Source organism: Stigmatopora argus, chromosome 11, assembly GCF_051989625.1.
Source record: "Stigmatopora argus isolate UIUO_Sarg chromosome 11, RoL_Sarg_1.0, whole genome shotgun sequence".
Taxonomy (NCBI): domain Eukaryota; kingdom Metazoa; phylum Chordata; class Actinopteri; order Syngnathiformes; family Syngnathidae; genus Stigmatopora; species Stigmatopora argus.
The window spans coordinates 16,974,407-16,991,514 of record NC_135397.1 but is presented as its reverse complement, the minus strand read 5'-3'; the positions used below and the strand labels follow the sequence as shown (position 1 = coordinate 16,991,514).

General features: G+C 43.5%; 1 protein-coding gene across 14 annotated transcripts in view; it reads right to left on the bottom strand.

Annotated features, from left to right (window-relative positions):
- Positions 1 to 17,108, bottom strand: part of vps8 (VPS8 subunit of CORVET complex) — a 192,203-nt gene that overhangs the window by 137,492 nt on the left and 37,603 nt on the right. For all 14 annotated transcript variants that reach the window (XM_077613355.1, XM_077613349.1, XM_077613362.1 and 11 more), the window contains 2 exons: positions 16,491 to 16,577; positions 2,196 to 2,263 (listed from right to left, as the gene is read on the bottom strand). In XM_077613355.1, coding sequence (XP_077469481.1) covers positions 2,196 to 2,263; positions 16,491 to 16,577 — 155 coding nt within the window. The remainder of the gene's footprint in view (positions 1 to 2,195; positions 2,264 to 16,490; positions 16,578 to 17,108) is intronic.

Here is a 17,108-nt window from a genome sequence, read left to right as displayed (position 1 = left end):
AAAAAAAAATCTACGTTATTGGGGATGATAGGCGTCCAATCATGTTTTTTCAATGATGAGTAGATGTTAACAAGTGACCCAAAAATGCAACAAAATTAATAGGAAGTGACCAAAAATCTACAGAATTTAAAATCATCCAGATGTGCTTTAAATCCATCAGGACACCGCACAGAATCATTCACCATTACAGAGACAAACAATACTTTTATTTCCCTTCTCAGCTCTTCCTCCATCACTTCAGCAATAGCAGTGATCAGGTTGTTTTGTATTTTGCCCAACGTGCCACTAAACACTTTATTAGTGGACAGGTGGTAATGTAAATCCGTGTTTCTCTCAGCAATGAGAGAAAGAAGTTCCACATAATTTCCTTTGTTTGGGGGATGCAGCGCTTTCATCGTGTCCCCGAAATGAAAGTTTACAGTCTATCAAACGTTTTAAGATTTCCCTATTTTTCTTTACCTTTTTGTTGTGGCGCTCCGTTTCCCTGCGCCCTCGCTAAACTCGGGTATCCCAAAAAGTTTTGGAGAGCACTGTTGGTGTCCGGCAGTGCGTTGGTGTCTCGTTGCTGCTTTGGTTAAACAAGTCAAATTTGCAAATCCAGTGTTGCTCCAAACACCATGTCGATCGGTGGCAAATAACAAGCATTCCCAGCAATACAATTTGCAGTGTTTCTCGGAGCCCATGAGCCAGGGGTAGCGCTCGTAGTTAGCGAACTGAAAGTCTTTACATTCTACCCAGTATACTCGGATGAAGACAATAATAGCCACAGTCACATCTATTACGTGTAAACTAGCACACATTTGGCGATAGACACTGGTAGTCAGGCAGAATAGGAAGGTAGCTGAAAGAGTGCTCAGAGTCCTCTGGGAAAGAGTCTTCCGTGGGATGAGCAATCCAGGGACGAGCAATCCGGGGACGAGCTTGGCAGGTCAAGTCAACCAGAGGAGACTTCCTGCGGAACGAGTCATTCACTGAGGGACATCATGAGAGCAGCAGGGAACCGCGAGGGGACACAACTTCCATCCAGGAGGCTGGCGATGGGGAAGAGGTGGAGCGAGGGCCCAACTCCTGAATGTGGTGTATCAAGCCATCATCCCAAAACAACGAGGGACGACTTTCCTGACCTGAGGTCCATCCAGCGGACACTGTATGAGCGCCGGCGGCCGATCAAAGAAAAGGGACCGGGGGAGCCAAGATGCTGGTCTTACAGAGGCACAATAATCCGCTGGGTGGCGATGAAGTGGAAACATCGCTCCTGTCACATTCGTCGGGACCGACCAGCATCGGAAGTCAAGAACAACTGAACTATGTGATGTGTTTGAACGTTGGAACTGTACTATTGTGTTTGTAGTTAAAAACTACAAAAGGAGGGAATATTGTGGAATTATGCCTAAATGAATCCATTATGCAGTATAATATAAGCAATGTCTATTGCCCTAAAATGAACTCATTGTAAAACTTGCTTAAGAACTTGCTTACAAGGGCCCATCGAGCATTTCCAGATGTACTTATGTGAAACATGTCCCATGGACTAACCTCAAACTGAAACATAACTACATGATCAAAAGCATGTTGGGCTGCCAAGGAAAGCGGTGCATGTTCGCCAAATAAGGACGTAGGATTGCAGACGCGCCCTGCTTGTATCTGGCTATATAAGACAAGCGCGTTCAATAAAGAACGGGTTTCTTGCTCCTAAGCAGTAAGAGTGTGCCGATTCATACTTCCATACACTTAACTTGGACTGGTAGTGAATTTTATAGGGAGGGGAAAAAGTGAACCAAAGCGAACATGCAAAGCCTAAACTATATTATACTAATGTGACCAATCATAATTATTGGAGCATTTTTCTCATTGGATTGTTTTCCATTTATGATAAATAGTTGTAATATACTTAAATGTGCTTATGTGAAACATGTCCCATGGACTGACCTCAAACATAGTTAGATGTTCAAAATATCTTGGCCATATTAGACTTTCACTTACAACTTTCAAATGTCTTTTTGTTCTTCTAATTGTTTTTATTGTGCTTTTTGTCTATTTTATTTACATTTTTCTACAGTGGCCTGGTGCTTTGAAATAGACAGACTTTTGGCTTGTCCTCTTAGGGTAAGGGTTAGTTACTAAAGCGTAATAAAAATGCATTATTGATATTAAATAGAAAAAATGCGGGAGCAAAGTAGATATAATTTATATACCTGAAACCCAGCTCAAAAACTGATCCGCCGCTGTCGCTGCACACTGCAAGAGTTGGATCATCTGTGAACTTAAGGCATGACAATAGACCCAGAAAACAATAATTAGTTACAAAATTAGGCATGACAATAGACGCAGAAAAAATAATTAGTTAGACAATTAGTTTTCAAAGAAAAAATTACAGACTTGACAATTGAGACTGAAGACATTTACGCTAACATGTTTTCTTTAATTTTATGTTACATTTCATTACTCTAGCCAACAATCAACAGTTACATTTACATTGAGTGCTATTTGGTGACAGAAAATGTAATAATTGCGGCAGAATGAGTTGTGAGGTTTTTCAAACAGAATATTCATACGAGCAAATCGCCACATCAATGTAGATCAGGGGTCTCGAACTCAATTTACCTGGGGGCCGCTAGAGGCCGAGTCTGGGTGAGACTGGGCCGCATCAGGATTTCCACAAGAAAAGCACTGATAAAACTTTCCAACGTTATCAAATATCTTTATTTTTTAACAAAAAATAATGAATTAAATAAATTAACTTAAAGATGAATAAAAAATAAATCAATCAGTAATATAAAACCAAATAATACTAATGAGCATACAGTAGATATACACTGGCTGGCTAAGTAGAGAAAACTAATTATTTTTATTCCGTTTCAAATGTCTGTATTAACAGCTCTTTAACCTTTAACTTTCTGAACTTGAATGGAACATTGAACATGAAATATTCTGAACACGGCTTCTTTTGCCTACTCCTTGCTGCTAGAGACCTGGCAGCGCTTCTTCTCACATAGTCACATTTGGCTTGAGGGAGGAAGCAGTGGAGACCCTCAGTAGAGCTTGAAGATGCTCATCAGTAAGTCTGGACCTGTACTTGGACTTATTGAAGTTCAAGGTGGAGAAGAGCTTCTCACACAAGTATGTGCTCCCAAAAAGGCACATGGTCCGCTTGAACCTTCGGGAAAGTTCAGGGAAGCTGGGGGTCAACTCTCTCAAAAATTGCCCAAGCTTGTCTGCTTCTCCACTCACCTCCCTGAACTTGGCTTTGAGTGCAGAGTTGCACTGCAGGTCAATGAGCTCCATTTGAAGCTCAGGAGGGGCATCTTGCACATCAAAGGAGAAGGGGTCCGCAAAAATTTGAAATGTGGCTTTGTGTGTCTTGAAGTCTGCAAATCTGTGATCAAATTCCTCCTGTAGCTTCGAAATGGCCTCAACATACTTCTCACCACTGAATGGTGTGCCTGCATCCACGAGAGCCTTGCATGCTGGGAAATGGCAAAGGTTTGCCTGAGAGAGCTGGGCTTTCCATAACACAAGTTTAGTGCAGAATGCTCTCACGTTGTCATAGGCAGCACTGACAAGTTGCCCCTGGCCTTGTAGCTTCTTGTTCAGTACATTAAGCTCATGTGTGATATCAACAAGAAAAGCTAAGTCCATGAGCCATTTGGGATCACTTAGCACAGGATCAATCAACTCACAAACGGCGTAGCTAGCTTTGACTGCTGCATTACTGTCTTTGGTAGCCTTCTTGAAGAGATCCTGTTGCCTCAGAAGACGTGTTTTAAGACTGGCAACCTGGTTGGCTCTCTCATCTCCCTGGTATTTTTCGTACTCCTCAGCATGTCTCATAGTACAATTACGTTTCAAATTGTATTCCTTGTGCACCGCAACTTTTTCAGTGTAAATGAGACACGTCGGGGTGCCCCTGTGTTGAACAAAGAAATATTGCACTCCCCACTTTTCTTGAAACTGTCTGTGCTCATCACCGACCTTTCTCTTCACGGCAGGCTTTGAAAGAGACATCTCTGGGGCTCTGTAATATGTTTTTCCACTTGGAATGAGTCTCGGGTTGATCTTTCACATTCAGTCGCGCGGGTTTGTGGCGCATGTGCACTTTCGCTCTCCGTTTCAATCGCGGAGATGGCTACAGACACTGACACAGGCTGGATCACGGATCATAGCGCCTCATTCAGTTCTATGCTGAGAGCAGCGGAGGAGTGTGCGCGCCGAGCGGAGTGATCGGCCTCACGGCTTCTCCTCCGCCCAGCTGATTGGAGGAATGAATGAGTGAGTGAGCGAGGCACTGGACAGCCCGGCCGATGTCCCGCCCCCCAGAGCCGTATACCTCACCGTGATTGGTTCATTCAGCTCCGAACCAAAGTTCCCTCTAATTTTTTGTTGGTCTGAGCAGAAAGACAACCTCCCTGAGCGCACTGAGTACCAGTGTGAGCGACATCATCGGTACTCGGATGATTCGCCTAAAGACGTTTCGCCGACGGACGTTTGACAGACGGGCAGGTCGCCGAATGGACGTTCCACCGAACGTTCATTCGGCCGAACGGAGGTTTCGCCGAAACGGGATTCGAACGCTCGCCCCGCCGGATCGTGTGTGTACAAGTTTTTCAACCTCGGCCCGCGGGCCATATACGGCCCGTTAGGATTTTTAATCCGGCCCGCCGCCGGTGTTGTCCAAATTATAGTAAAAATCAATGTTCGTCTACCTTCAATGGCAGTCCGGGAATAAGCACTCTTGGGCAGGCAGATGTAGCAGAACCGAGCCGTAAAATGACAGCAATCGGGTCAAATCCATCCTAAAACAGCATTTAATGATTAAATACAAATACTGGATGATATCGCGATGGAGGCAAAAAAACGTCTATAGACGTCCATTCGCCAAACGGCTCAAAATGCTCTCAAATTCGGTCAAATCCAGCTGAAAACAGCGTTTAATGATTAAATACAAATACTAGTATTTGTATTTAATCATTAAACTAACAAATACTAGTACGACCTGTCCGTCTGTCAAACGTCCGTCGGCGAAACGTCTTTAGGCGAATCATCCGGTCACGACATCATCATTGCTCGCTATCGGCACACCAGTATCACACCTGCCACAAGCAGGTGCATGTCAATGTTCCCTCTAATTTTTCATGTAAAACATGCTGTAAAACAAGAAAAACATGAGTGGACAGAGCTACTGCCACTGGCTGCCACTTAAACGGCGCCATCATGGGGAAAGGGGTAAAAAAAAAAAAAAAAAAAAAAAAAAAAATTAAAAAAAAAAAAAATCGATCTTTCATATTAAGACGGGGGCCGCAAATTATCGTCCCGCGGGCCGCAGTTGGCCCGCGGGCCGCAAGTTTGAGACCCCTGATGTAGATGGACAAAGATCCACAGCACATTTTGAAAGCAATGGCAAATTTAACAAAAAGTTAATTCTAAGAAATGGCCTATTTAATAACATCTTGTGGGAGTAGACATTTGACGAGGCAAAGACAAATAGGAAGTGAAAATGCCCCGACTGTTGCGGTATAATACAATCCCTCCCTCAATTGACCCTCACGAGTTTGCTTATAGAGCAAACAGGTCCACTGAGGATGCTATTGCCATTGCTCTTCATACAGCACTGAGCCACCTGGAACACCATGGGAACTACGTGAGGATGCTCTTCATTGACTATAGCTCAGCCTTCAACACCATAAAACCGGACATTCTGACTGACAAACTCTCCCACCTTGGACTATCCTCTTCAATCTGCTGCTAGATAAAGAACTTCTTGACCAACCGACCACAGACTGTTAGACTTGGTCCTCACCTCTCTTCCTCCATTACACTGAGCACTGGCTCCCCTCAAGGCTGTGTACTGAGTCCTCTTCTGTACTCCCTGTACACATACGACTGTACACCCACCCACCAGTCTAACGCCATCATCAAATTCGCTGAAGACACCACTGTGGTCGGACTCATCTCAGGAGGGGATGAGTCGGCTTACAGAGATGAGGTCAACAAATTCTCTTCGTGGTGCTCGGTGAACAATCTCACACTGAACACCACGAAAACTAAAGAAATAATCCTGGACTTTCGCAAACACGGCACAGATCTGGCCCCACTCCTCATAAATGGAATATGTGTAGACAGGGTCCAGTCCTTTAAATTCCTGGGGGTCCACGTCACGGATAAGCTCTCATGGTCTACAAACACCACGGCAGTGGTGAAGAAGGCTCAGAAACGACTCCATTTCCTCAGGGTACTTAGGAAGAACAACTTGGGCACCAAGCTTCTGATAACCTTCTATAGAACCACTGTAGAGAGCATCCTGGCGTACGGCATCACCGTGTGGTACGCTGGAAGCACGGCGGCAGACAAAAAGGCCATGCAGAAAGTGATTAACACTGCCCAGAGGATTGTCGGCTGCTCTCTGCCCTCACTGGAAGACATTGCCAGCCCTCGTTACCTCAGCAGAGCCAAGAACATCATAGGGGACCCTTACCACCCTGGTCACAATCTGTTCCAGCTGCTGCCCTCTGGCAGACGCTATAGGTCCCACAAAGCACGGACAAATAGGCTTAAGGACAGTTTTTTCCCCACATCCATCAGAAATCTAAACTTGCGGTAACATAACACACATTCCCTTCTGCGGTAATATGAAAAGATGTTTGGATGGTGATCTGCCTCCTACTAGCTGACTGAAGGTAAGGTAAGTGAAAGACAGTGAGAGGTAAGCGACCTGTATCCATAACAGCAGAATGCCAAATTACAAGTCCGTAACTTGCACTTATTTAGGTCTTTTGCCGAGTAAACGCAGCTTATGGAGAAGCACCACCAATTTCGTCACACGCAGTTTCTGGGTGTGATGACAAGTAGGCTTTTTGTGTTGTTGATAATGACGACAGGGCCTATGTCCGATTATTATTATTATTATTATAAGCCTGGCAGAGCCTTGCCAAAATTCATTGGGTATTGTATATATATGTGTTGGGGCAAAATTCGAACGGAATGCGAGATACATTGACAACTACTAAAACAAACTTTAGAGGTGAAACTATTGCCGCCTCAATTCTGCGTACAAACAGCTAAACTGATAGCATTGAAAGGGGGTGTAACTTAATGCAGAACATGGGGGTAAAGTTTTTTACAAATGGTTAAAATAATTAAGGGGGGTGCGTGTGTTTCAATGTGTCACAACTGTTCCGTTATTGCATTATTGGCGAACAGATAGTTAATCACAGCCACTCGCATGGCAGTCCTGATGCTGACTGACTGGGGCGATGAGCGGTGGCAATTGAACTTCCAAAACAAATTTCTATTTGTAGATGTGTGGCACGCGAATCTAGTACATTAATTACCTAGTTCCTTCTGGAATGATTATTGCTGACGGGGCAGAAAAATTGGGTGAACTACCAAGAAGCCCCACTGGGGATGGTGGTTTACACCTGTGGTGAAAATTTACGGGTCACGGATGTATGGGTGAACGACCCAAATTGGAAGACTAGTGTTTAGTGGATCCAGACCTTCCAGAGTGTAGAGTATTCCTGGTGTCCTCAATTATTCGTAGGTTTTCTCTGGGTACTCCAGTTTTACTCCAACAAACCAAAATTATGGATGCTAGACTGGTTGAACACTCTAAATTCCCTGATTATGAGTGTGAGCGTGGATGAGTGTCTGTCTTTTGTGTTTTTAATTGGCTGGCCACCGAGATATGATCTATCAATCAAATATCAAGGTGGAAAAGGATTTGGAAATTTGAAATTGATTTCTGAAATCGCCAATAAGCCTTTCGGGGATGGCGGTGGCAGATTAGGACAAAAACAAAAAGAAGGAAAAAGAATTTCGCCAAATAAAATTTTTGATTTCTGCAATGGGAAATTTGGGAAGCTGGGGGGCTAAACAAAAACAAAAGACTTGTTTAGGAGGGCTGCCACTTTGAGTCATGGGAAATTCCATGCCTCAAAAGGGGGGTTTGAATATGTGTGGTACATAACAGCCCTAATCGGAAATTGGGGAAGCCTTGTTGCAGAAACCGGTCAAGATTGGTAAACTTGGATGACACGCGTGCGCAAAGGCCATCAGGCCTCTGATAAGATTAACCCATACAGTGGGGGGATTACAAATTGTTATTCAGACTGACAAATTAACTTGTGGGAAAGATCCTTGTCTGACGTTTTTCCTAAGTCCATGGTCAGGTGGAGAAGACCCTTTTTACAAATTTTACATTTGTGTCTCAACAGCAATGACCATGCCCACGGAGGCTGTGAGAAAATCGTCAGAGACGGAAACACCCGGATCCGCCATAGTAAAATTGGAATCTGAGATGACCAAAGATGATGAATTCATTTCTGAAACAGGGATTTCCCAAACGGGCAATAATTGGTTATTGTTGATGGAAAATGCAGCTATTATAAATCAAACCTGCATAACATGTATGGGGCCCCGACCTCTCTTATGAGCAATGCCCGCGCAAATTACCCCTGATTGTGTAAAGGAGATACTGATAAAAGATGTAAGCCAAATTGTGAGAAATGGCATAATGTATACCCTGTTCCAAGAGCAGCAAAGGACAAAGCTAACTTTTCAACACATGTTGCCTTTGATCATTTTACCTGCTTAAACCTTACAGGGCATGGTCTGAAGCTGGAGGCGATAAATGTGACGTGGTGTGCCCACGTCCTAAAACAGACTGCACCCCTGATACCACGTTCTGACCTATGGTGGTGGTGTGGTGGAAATAAATTATACGACTCCTGCCGAAACGCGGCAGGACTTTGTGCCTTGGGGTCACTGCTTTTACCAGTGTCTGTTTTTCCATCTACAGAGGAGGAGATACAATTGGCTGAAATCCAATATGATGGTGGGTCTCTCCCGATGGCGTCGATCGGTATGGAGAGAGGGAGATCCAACAAACATTGATGCGATTGGCATCCCCCGCGGCGTACCAGATGAGTATAAATTGGCTAATCAGGTCGCAGCAGGTTGGGAGTCTATTTTCATTTGAATTACCCCAAACAAAAATGTGGATAGGATAAATTACCTGCATTACAATGTCCAAAACCTTGGAAATTATACAGAGTATTATACTGAGGATTATACTTGTGGCAATAAAGGAACAACTGGCAGCAACTAGTCTGATGGCGTTCCAGGATCGCATAGCGGTCGAGATGCTTCTTGAAGGAGCAGGGGGCGTGTGCAATGTTTGAAAATGTTGCACTCAACAACACGTCCCCCACTGGGTCCCTCACCAGGGCCATCGATGGCCTGCAGACCCTAAACCGCAATATGAAAAAGCATCCTGGAGTAGAATTATCCGCTTGACAGATAGGTGGGATAAGGCCTTCGTACATACAAAGGTTTGGTCCTATTTGTTGTATTTTCAGTAGCCATTTTTGCTACGACTTTGACATTGTGTGGGTGTTGTCTTATCCCCTGCTTACGCTCCTTGCTAAGCCGACTTATAACCACTATGATTGCCCCTACAAATTCTAAATTACATGAATTGTACCCTCTGCTGATGAAACGTACTGAAGAGAGCAGTGAATTCCAGGAGCATGGTAATTCCGAGAACGAATTGGGCGAAAATAATTTTGTTCTTCCTTTTTCAGACCAGCCGTGCGAGTAAGGAATATGCGGGTAAAATTAAGGCAGTCAACCAACATTTCCCTTTTGTATTTGCCATAAATTGAATTAATAGCATACATTTTATAAAAACGGAGGAATGTTGGGGTTATTCTGGATACTATTATAGATGTATGCATTTTAATTACGTTTGTATAAGAGTGTCTTTAATTTGAGACTGGGGCAAACTCGAGGTCACCCTCCAGGACAGCTGGCTTCAGCTTGTTGACGTAACACCTCACCGGGTCCTCGGCTCCAAGGACTGTTTGCTGGGAGATACACCTCGACCCTTTACCCAGATGCAAGTTCACAATGAAGATCTGCGAAGGACGCTTAAATTGTTGTCGATTCAGCGGATGGCTATCAATCAACCTCCGGGATTACTCGCATGTTTCTCAAATTATGACGCTCGGTTCGCTTGATATGGAATTGTTTTGCCGAATGGAGGCTCGTTTGTTTAATTTCCAATGGAGTTGTTTTTGAGTTCCGACCTTAATTGTTATTTTCAAGTCAACTATGGAGAAGATCTGTCTGCCCCTCCTCCACACCAACAGGGGGCAGAAAAGAAAACCCAATCAAAGTCACCTCACCTCATTTCCTGCCTGAGATCATAAGGCATGAGCCAGGATAGAAATTCAGTAGTCCAGCCTTGAAAGAAGACAGGCAAGAAGGACCAAGAAATACCTTCAGACCCGATCACACGCAACTGGTAGGATCAAATATAAGTACCACCTAGACGCCAGCTGATTGATGCTTAATTTGTTTTCTCACAACCATAAGTTGCATTCTTTGTATTTCCTTTAACTTGGATTACTCTTACGACCAATCTCTGTAAAGTGAATATTTGTGTTCGATTGACTCAATCAGTTAATGTACCCATTCACTTCCACTCTATCATTTGAACGCTCTTCTGCTTTTCTGTAGTAAATTCAATATGTTATTAGTAAACCCAAGAGCAACAGTTTGATCAACATAGTAACTTGAAACTTGAATGATGTCACATGCTTCCTTCTTTCCCCCTTCTTTAAGGTTTTCAACCTAATCACTTCCTATCACCATAAACTTCAATAAAATTGTAAAATGGAAGTATTTGAGTTGTTCCTGCGGTGAAAAGATCGGGGCCCCTTTTCAAGTTTCGGGCAAAATTTGAAGAAAGTAGAGAGAACTTGACATAGCCTCATAGTTCTAGGGTCGAGGGTTTGATCCCAGATGGGTCTTCAGTATGTGGAGTTTGAACTCTCTAAATTGCTCCTTGGTATGAGTGTGAGCGTGAATGGTTGTCCATTTTTGTTGCCTGTGATTGGCTGGCCACCAATTCAAGGTGTACCCCGCTTGGTGGCCAAAGTCAGCTGGTATAGGCTTCAGCACCGCCCATCTACCTTGTTAGGATAACGATACAGAAAATGAATGAAATACCGTATTTTCTCGAATATAAGCTGCTCCGCATATAAGCCGCACCCTTAAAATTGCCTTAGAATCGTTGAATTTTACAATTTCTCGCATATAAGCTGCCCCCTGATTCACAATTTTCACCTCCATATACATGGTTTTAACAGAGAGGACAAATTTGTTACTTTGAAGGGAAAATCTTTAAAAAATCATTGCACGTGGTATTTCTGAGATACTGTATGAATCCAAAGGATCGTCTGCTGGATTGTACATTATTTGGGTCAATATCATAAGGAAGTTAATATGTCTGTTTTTGTAAATGTAAAATATCACATTCTTCAATTTGAAAAAAATAAGTATCTTGATGAGAACCTGATGCTTTTTAATGACAGAAATTACAATTTTCTTACCAGAAGTTCAAGATGTTGTAGCAGCCATATTGCTTCTAATTTTGAAATATCTCGATTCTTTTGATGGTTCATATGACTGCAATAGTTGTCACTTTCGAACAAGAAATAAAACGAAAAAAAATCTAAGAAGAATTGTTTTTATTTCATTATCACAAATGTACAATCATTTCCTTTCTGTGTTCCGAAGGGATGTTGCCTGCACGCAGACAAATTCAAAAGGGAATTCACATGAGTGGTACATACAGGAGGTGTGTCCGTAGCGGTCGGCTTTTCAACAGGTCTGTGGGTGCAATAATGGCATGAGATACACATTGCAGAGTTATCACGGCAGATATTTTAGCGATCAACCGCAGGACATTCCATCAGCCTTAAAAACTATTGAGATGTGCTGACATGGTAAACGAGCACATCTATCAAGGCTACTCACGTCTGGCTAGTCAGAGCACGTTTAACTGCGGTGGAATGGCGACGCCCTGAGCGAGCAGTGGCAAGCACAAGTGAGTTTTTTCACGTTTTATGAAAGATTTCTTTCTTGAACTCCATTAATAAACGTCAAAATAAATTTTGTTTAGAGTTTTATCTGTTTATCTTTTCTCTGTTTTGAAATAAATGACCGTATCGGCTGCAATGTCTTGCGTTTTGGCGTCTTGTCACTTTGCACTTTTTTATGTGCATATAAGCCGTACCCTGGATTCAGGAATCATTTTTTTGAGCGACAAATGTGGCTTTTATGCGAGAGAATACGGTAGTAAAAGTAGTCAAATAAATTAAAAGTCCAATGTTTAATATAGAGTTGCAGATCCATCATTGCCAATTGCACCCAGAAGGTTAGAATGTTGGCATGAGTGGTTACTGCGTCCGCTTTACAATTTTTAGATTGAGGTTTCACTCCCTGGTGGGTTCTATGTGGAGTTTGCATGTTCTGATAGAGAATGGGGAAAGTAAGTGAATAATCGTGTGCAGGCTGCCTGCACCAGCTGGAGGAAAGTGGGAGGTGTCTTATGCGAGACAGTAGCTCTAAAAAAAAGGCAGGAGGCGGAGCTAGATGTAGCAGAGATGAGGATGCTGAGGTTCTGCTTAGGAGTGACCAAGTTGGGTAGGATTATAAATTAGACAATAAAAGGATTAGTGAAGGTTAGAGATTTTAGTGAAAAGTTCAGAGACCAGACGAGATAAGGTTTATTTCGGTAAAATAATTTTGAGCCAGCCTTAATCTACAAGTTCGACAGTCCTCATGCTACAAGAACAAAGCCTTGCTGCCTGTCTACTGGATAAGCAGTAGGAAAGAAAGCCTGATTACAAAAGCATTTACAAAGGACTGGTTCTTAAACTGTTTCATCCCAAACGCAAAGCTGTACCTCCTTGAAATGGGACTGCCCTTCAAGGTCTGGACTGTGCAGGAGGACTTGGACTACAACTCCCATTAACCTGTTTTTTTTTATTTATATCAAGCAGAGGAACTATTTTCACCGTGAGTACAGTACCGTATTTTCACACCTATAGGGCGCACTTAAAAGTGTCTTGGCACTTGTCTGTGCAATAAATTAAAATTTTGTATGGCCCTGACCGCTTGAGCGACTGGTTTTATTTCTTGCCGGCACGCTACTGATTACATTCACCCTAAAAATAGTCTCCCCGCGCATTCCAAGCATTACGGTAAATCCATTCAAAACATCCCAGGGGAGTGGCAAGGCATTTGACTTCTGTGTGCTCGCAGCACTTTTAACCCTCAAAAACACTCAATACTCAAAGAAACAGCATATTAGAGCTACACAGAGGAAATGCCTAACCTGCATGACAACAGAATGCTGGTGTTAACGCTAGGAAATTGGACTGAAGCCATGGATCGAACACAATTTAACAGCTTTGCTAACGGATTGCTAGCGGATTGCTAGCAGATTGCTAGCGGATTGCTAACTGACTGCTAACAGATGGCCAACATTTTAGTTTAGGCAGGCAGCGTCGCACGAGTTAGGTGACGATTTGGAATGAATTGTCAATGGCGATATAACAGCGAGGAGAATCACAGGCTTGGGAGTGATGCATGTAGTGAGTTACAATGGATTGTGGATGACTGGGCTCAAGTGTCGGCCAGCACTGTTGTTCGAGCTTTCGCCAAAGCTGGAATCAAGTTCCCGGAATACACTACCCTGACAGACAGTGGAGCTTAGCATGTTGAACGCCGAACTCTTTATATCAGAGTGTACCTTTTACCTCAATAAAGCATTATCAAACTTAGTTTTGCTCGTGCTGTCTTTAAAAAAAAACACGCTAGCAGCTAGCATAACATACGCGCGTAAGTTTAATTTATCTTTGTTATGTTACGAATGGGTTGCCATCTGGCAAATCTGTCTCTCCCTCTCTTCCATTCTCCCTCTCTCACCCCCTAAACATAGTTAAAGGTGCTCGCCAGATGCGAGTAGCCTTGATTTTAAAATAAACAAAATTTGACTTAATTTTTTTTTCCTTTTATTTCTTGTTCGAAGGTAACAACTATTGTAGTAATATGAACTATCGAAAGAATTGATATATTTTGGCAATATGTCTGCCAAAACATCTTAAACTTCATCTCATCTCATTTTCTGAACCGCTTTATCTTCACTCGGGTTGTGAGGGGTGCTGGAGGAAATCCCAGCAGTCTCCGGGCCAGAGGCAGGGAACACCCTGAATCAGTGGCCAGGCAGTCGCAGGGGACAAGGACACAGACAACCACGAACACTCACACCCATACCTAGGGGCAATTTAGATTGTACAATCAGCCTACCATGCATGTTTTTGGAATGTGGGAGGAAACCAGAGTACCCGGAGGAAACCCACACAGGCCCGGGCAGAACATGCAAATTTCACACAGGTGGACCACCCTGGACTTGAACCCAGGACCCCAGAGCTGTGAGGCCGACGCACTAACCACTCGCCCCACCGGGCCGCCATCTTAATCTTCTGGTAAGAAAATTGTCATTTCTGTAATTAGAAAGCATCAGGTACTCATCAAGATAGACTTATTTTTCTTCACCAAGCTGGTGAACTTCACGATAATTTCTTTTTATTTATTCGCAGCATACAGATCGCCAGAACAAGTGTGCATCTCCAGAGGGGGAGAGCATTCACTTCACGTGTCTCCCTCTTAACCACATGGTGGAAACCATTAACATTGACATGATCTTACCAGCTGAATTATATACAAAAGAACGGCAGTGTAGATTCATTTATGCCGCAATGGCGTGCTCTGCCTTTAGTATATCAAGGAACGTCAATATTTACGAGGCATTTTCAATGATGACTCAAAAAAATAGTCTTTCTCCACAGGTGATGTGCGCGATGGGAAAATCACTCGCAACAAAACAGTAAATGGCAAGACATGCATCTCCCTTTTCGTTTCTTCTTTGGCGCTGAGTGCCACCCAATTCAGTGCAGAAGAAGAAACGAGCTCTGACTTTGCCATTTTTAATAATAAATCAGACCTAGGCTTGTCATCATCATTGACCAGACAAAAGCCCAATTGTCATCACACCCAGCTGCGTATGACGAAATTGAGAGTGCTTCTCCACAAAGTGCGCTTTTCTCAGGCAAGAGCCCAACCAAGTGATAGTTTCAGACTTGCTGGCATTCTGCCGTGATGGATACATCGCATCACGTCCCGAGCGCAACCAACTCCCGGCGACTGCGAAAAGGTTTGCCTCACCGATGCCAACAAAGAATAAAATGGATCACTTACCTCCTGCTGTCTGCCTACTTACCTTCAGTCAGCCAGCAGGAAGCAGATTGCCGCCCAACGTCCTTCATGTTTCCTCACCCCGAAGTTGTTACACAGAGGGGATTGTGTGTCGTGCTACTGCAATTTAGAGTCTTGATGGCTGTGGGAAAGAAGCTGTCCTTAAGCATCTTTGTCCGTGCCTTGTGAGACCGGTAGCGCCTCCCAGAGGGAAGCAGCTGGAACAGGTCGTGACCAGGGTGGTCCGGGTCCCCAACAATGTTCCCGGCTCTGCTGAGGTAACGAGGGCTGGCAATATCTTCCAGTGAGGGCAGAGAGCAGCCGACAATCCTCTGGGCAGTGTTGATCACTCTCTGCATGGCCTTTTTGTCTGCTGCCGTGCTTCCAGCGTACCACACTGTGATGCCGTATGCCAGGATGCTCTCCACAGTGGCTTTATAGAAGGTTACCAGAAGCTTAGTGTCCAAGTTGTTCCTCCTGAGTACCCTCAGGAAATGGAGTCGTTTCTGGGCCTTCTTCACTACTGCCGTGGCGTTTGTGGACCAGGAGAGCTTGTCCGTGACGTGGACCCCCAGGAATTTAAAGGACTGGACCCTGTCTACACGAACTCCATTTATGAGGAGTGGGGCCAGATCTGTGCTCTGTTTGCGGAAGTCCAGGATTATTTCTTTAGTTTTTGTGTTGTTCAGTGTGAGGTTGTTCATCGAGCACCACGAAGACAGTTTGTTGTGCTCGATGAACAACATCTAGTCTTCTATTTGCAAGTTTCAGCGTGGATTTTGACATTTTTATGATCTTTTTAATTTTTATACATAAGATACAAATCTGCAATGTACTGAAGCCGCGAATGTTGAAGCCGAAAAGCGGTGAAGGATCACAGGACTACTATACTGGAGTCAGATTTCAAACTGTGCGCCTCGTTCATTAAAGCCTTTGCTGATGTATCTGTACGCACCCTGAGAGTCTCAGTTATCTTTGTTGTCTTTGCTCATCTTCAAATCCCCCAGAACAGAAAACAAGCACATTGTGAGCGTTGTGGGTCGAGGGCAAGACAATGCTAACAGTTTGGGAGTTGGGTGCCGGGACTTTTTTGTGCAGTTTGGTGAAAATTATTGACTAACCAAATTTCATAGCTCTATGTTGAAAAAAGGGCATGGAAGGCTGTTTGGAAAATTTCGAGGCGGCACTGTAGAGCCAAATTCATATGGTACCATCAACATTTGTAAAAAAATTAGCAAGTTCTTTTGATCTGCCAAATTTGGTCAACATTTGAGTATGCTAACTGTTCCAAAAAGGCGATTTAGTTTGATAATTGTATTTTTTTTATCTTTAGAAGAACAATAGAACCCTTCGCACTGAAGGGTGCTCGGGCCCTAAATATGACATACCTTTACATGTAGAATTGCTGTCCCTGGTGGATGGGCCTCAGTGATTGTTCTTAGAAGCTTCCCATTGGCAAGATCCCACATGGTAATCTTTTAATGAACACAAATATCAATTATTATCAAGCTCTGATTGGGGATAACAAGCCATGATAAATTGTGTGTAATCCTACCTAGATATTAGTGAAGACATTAGATCAGTGGTTCTTAACCTTGTTGGAGCTACCGAACCCCACCAGGTTCATATGCGCCTTCATCGAACCCCACCAGTTTCATATATGCATTCACCGAACCCTACTTTTGTGTAAAATAAAATGAGATTTTTTTTCAATTTCAAGATATATAAATTTCTCGCAGCACTGATTGGCTAAGCAATGTCACATGATCATCTGCAGCCAGTGATGGTCAAGCGGGGCATGCTATCGTGAATAGACATGATGAGTCAATGTGTCTTGACCTCTGTGGCTGAGGCTCCACCGAACCCGAGACTGACTAACTAACCGAACCCATAGGGTTTGATCGAACCCAGGTTAAGAACCACTGCATTAGATCATGAAACGAGTTAGTCCCCCAAAAACACCTAACAGAAAAATAGGTTCCTGACCAAGCATCATACAGTTAGGG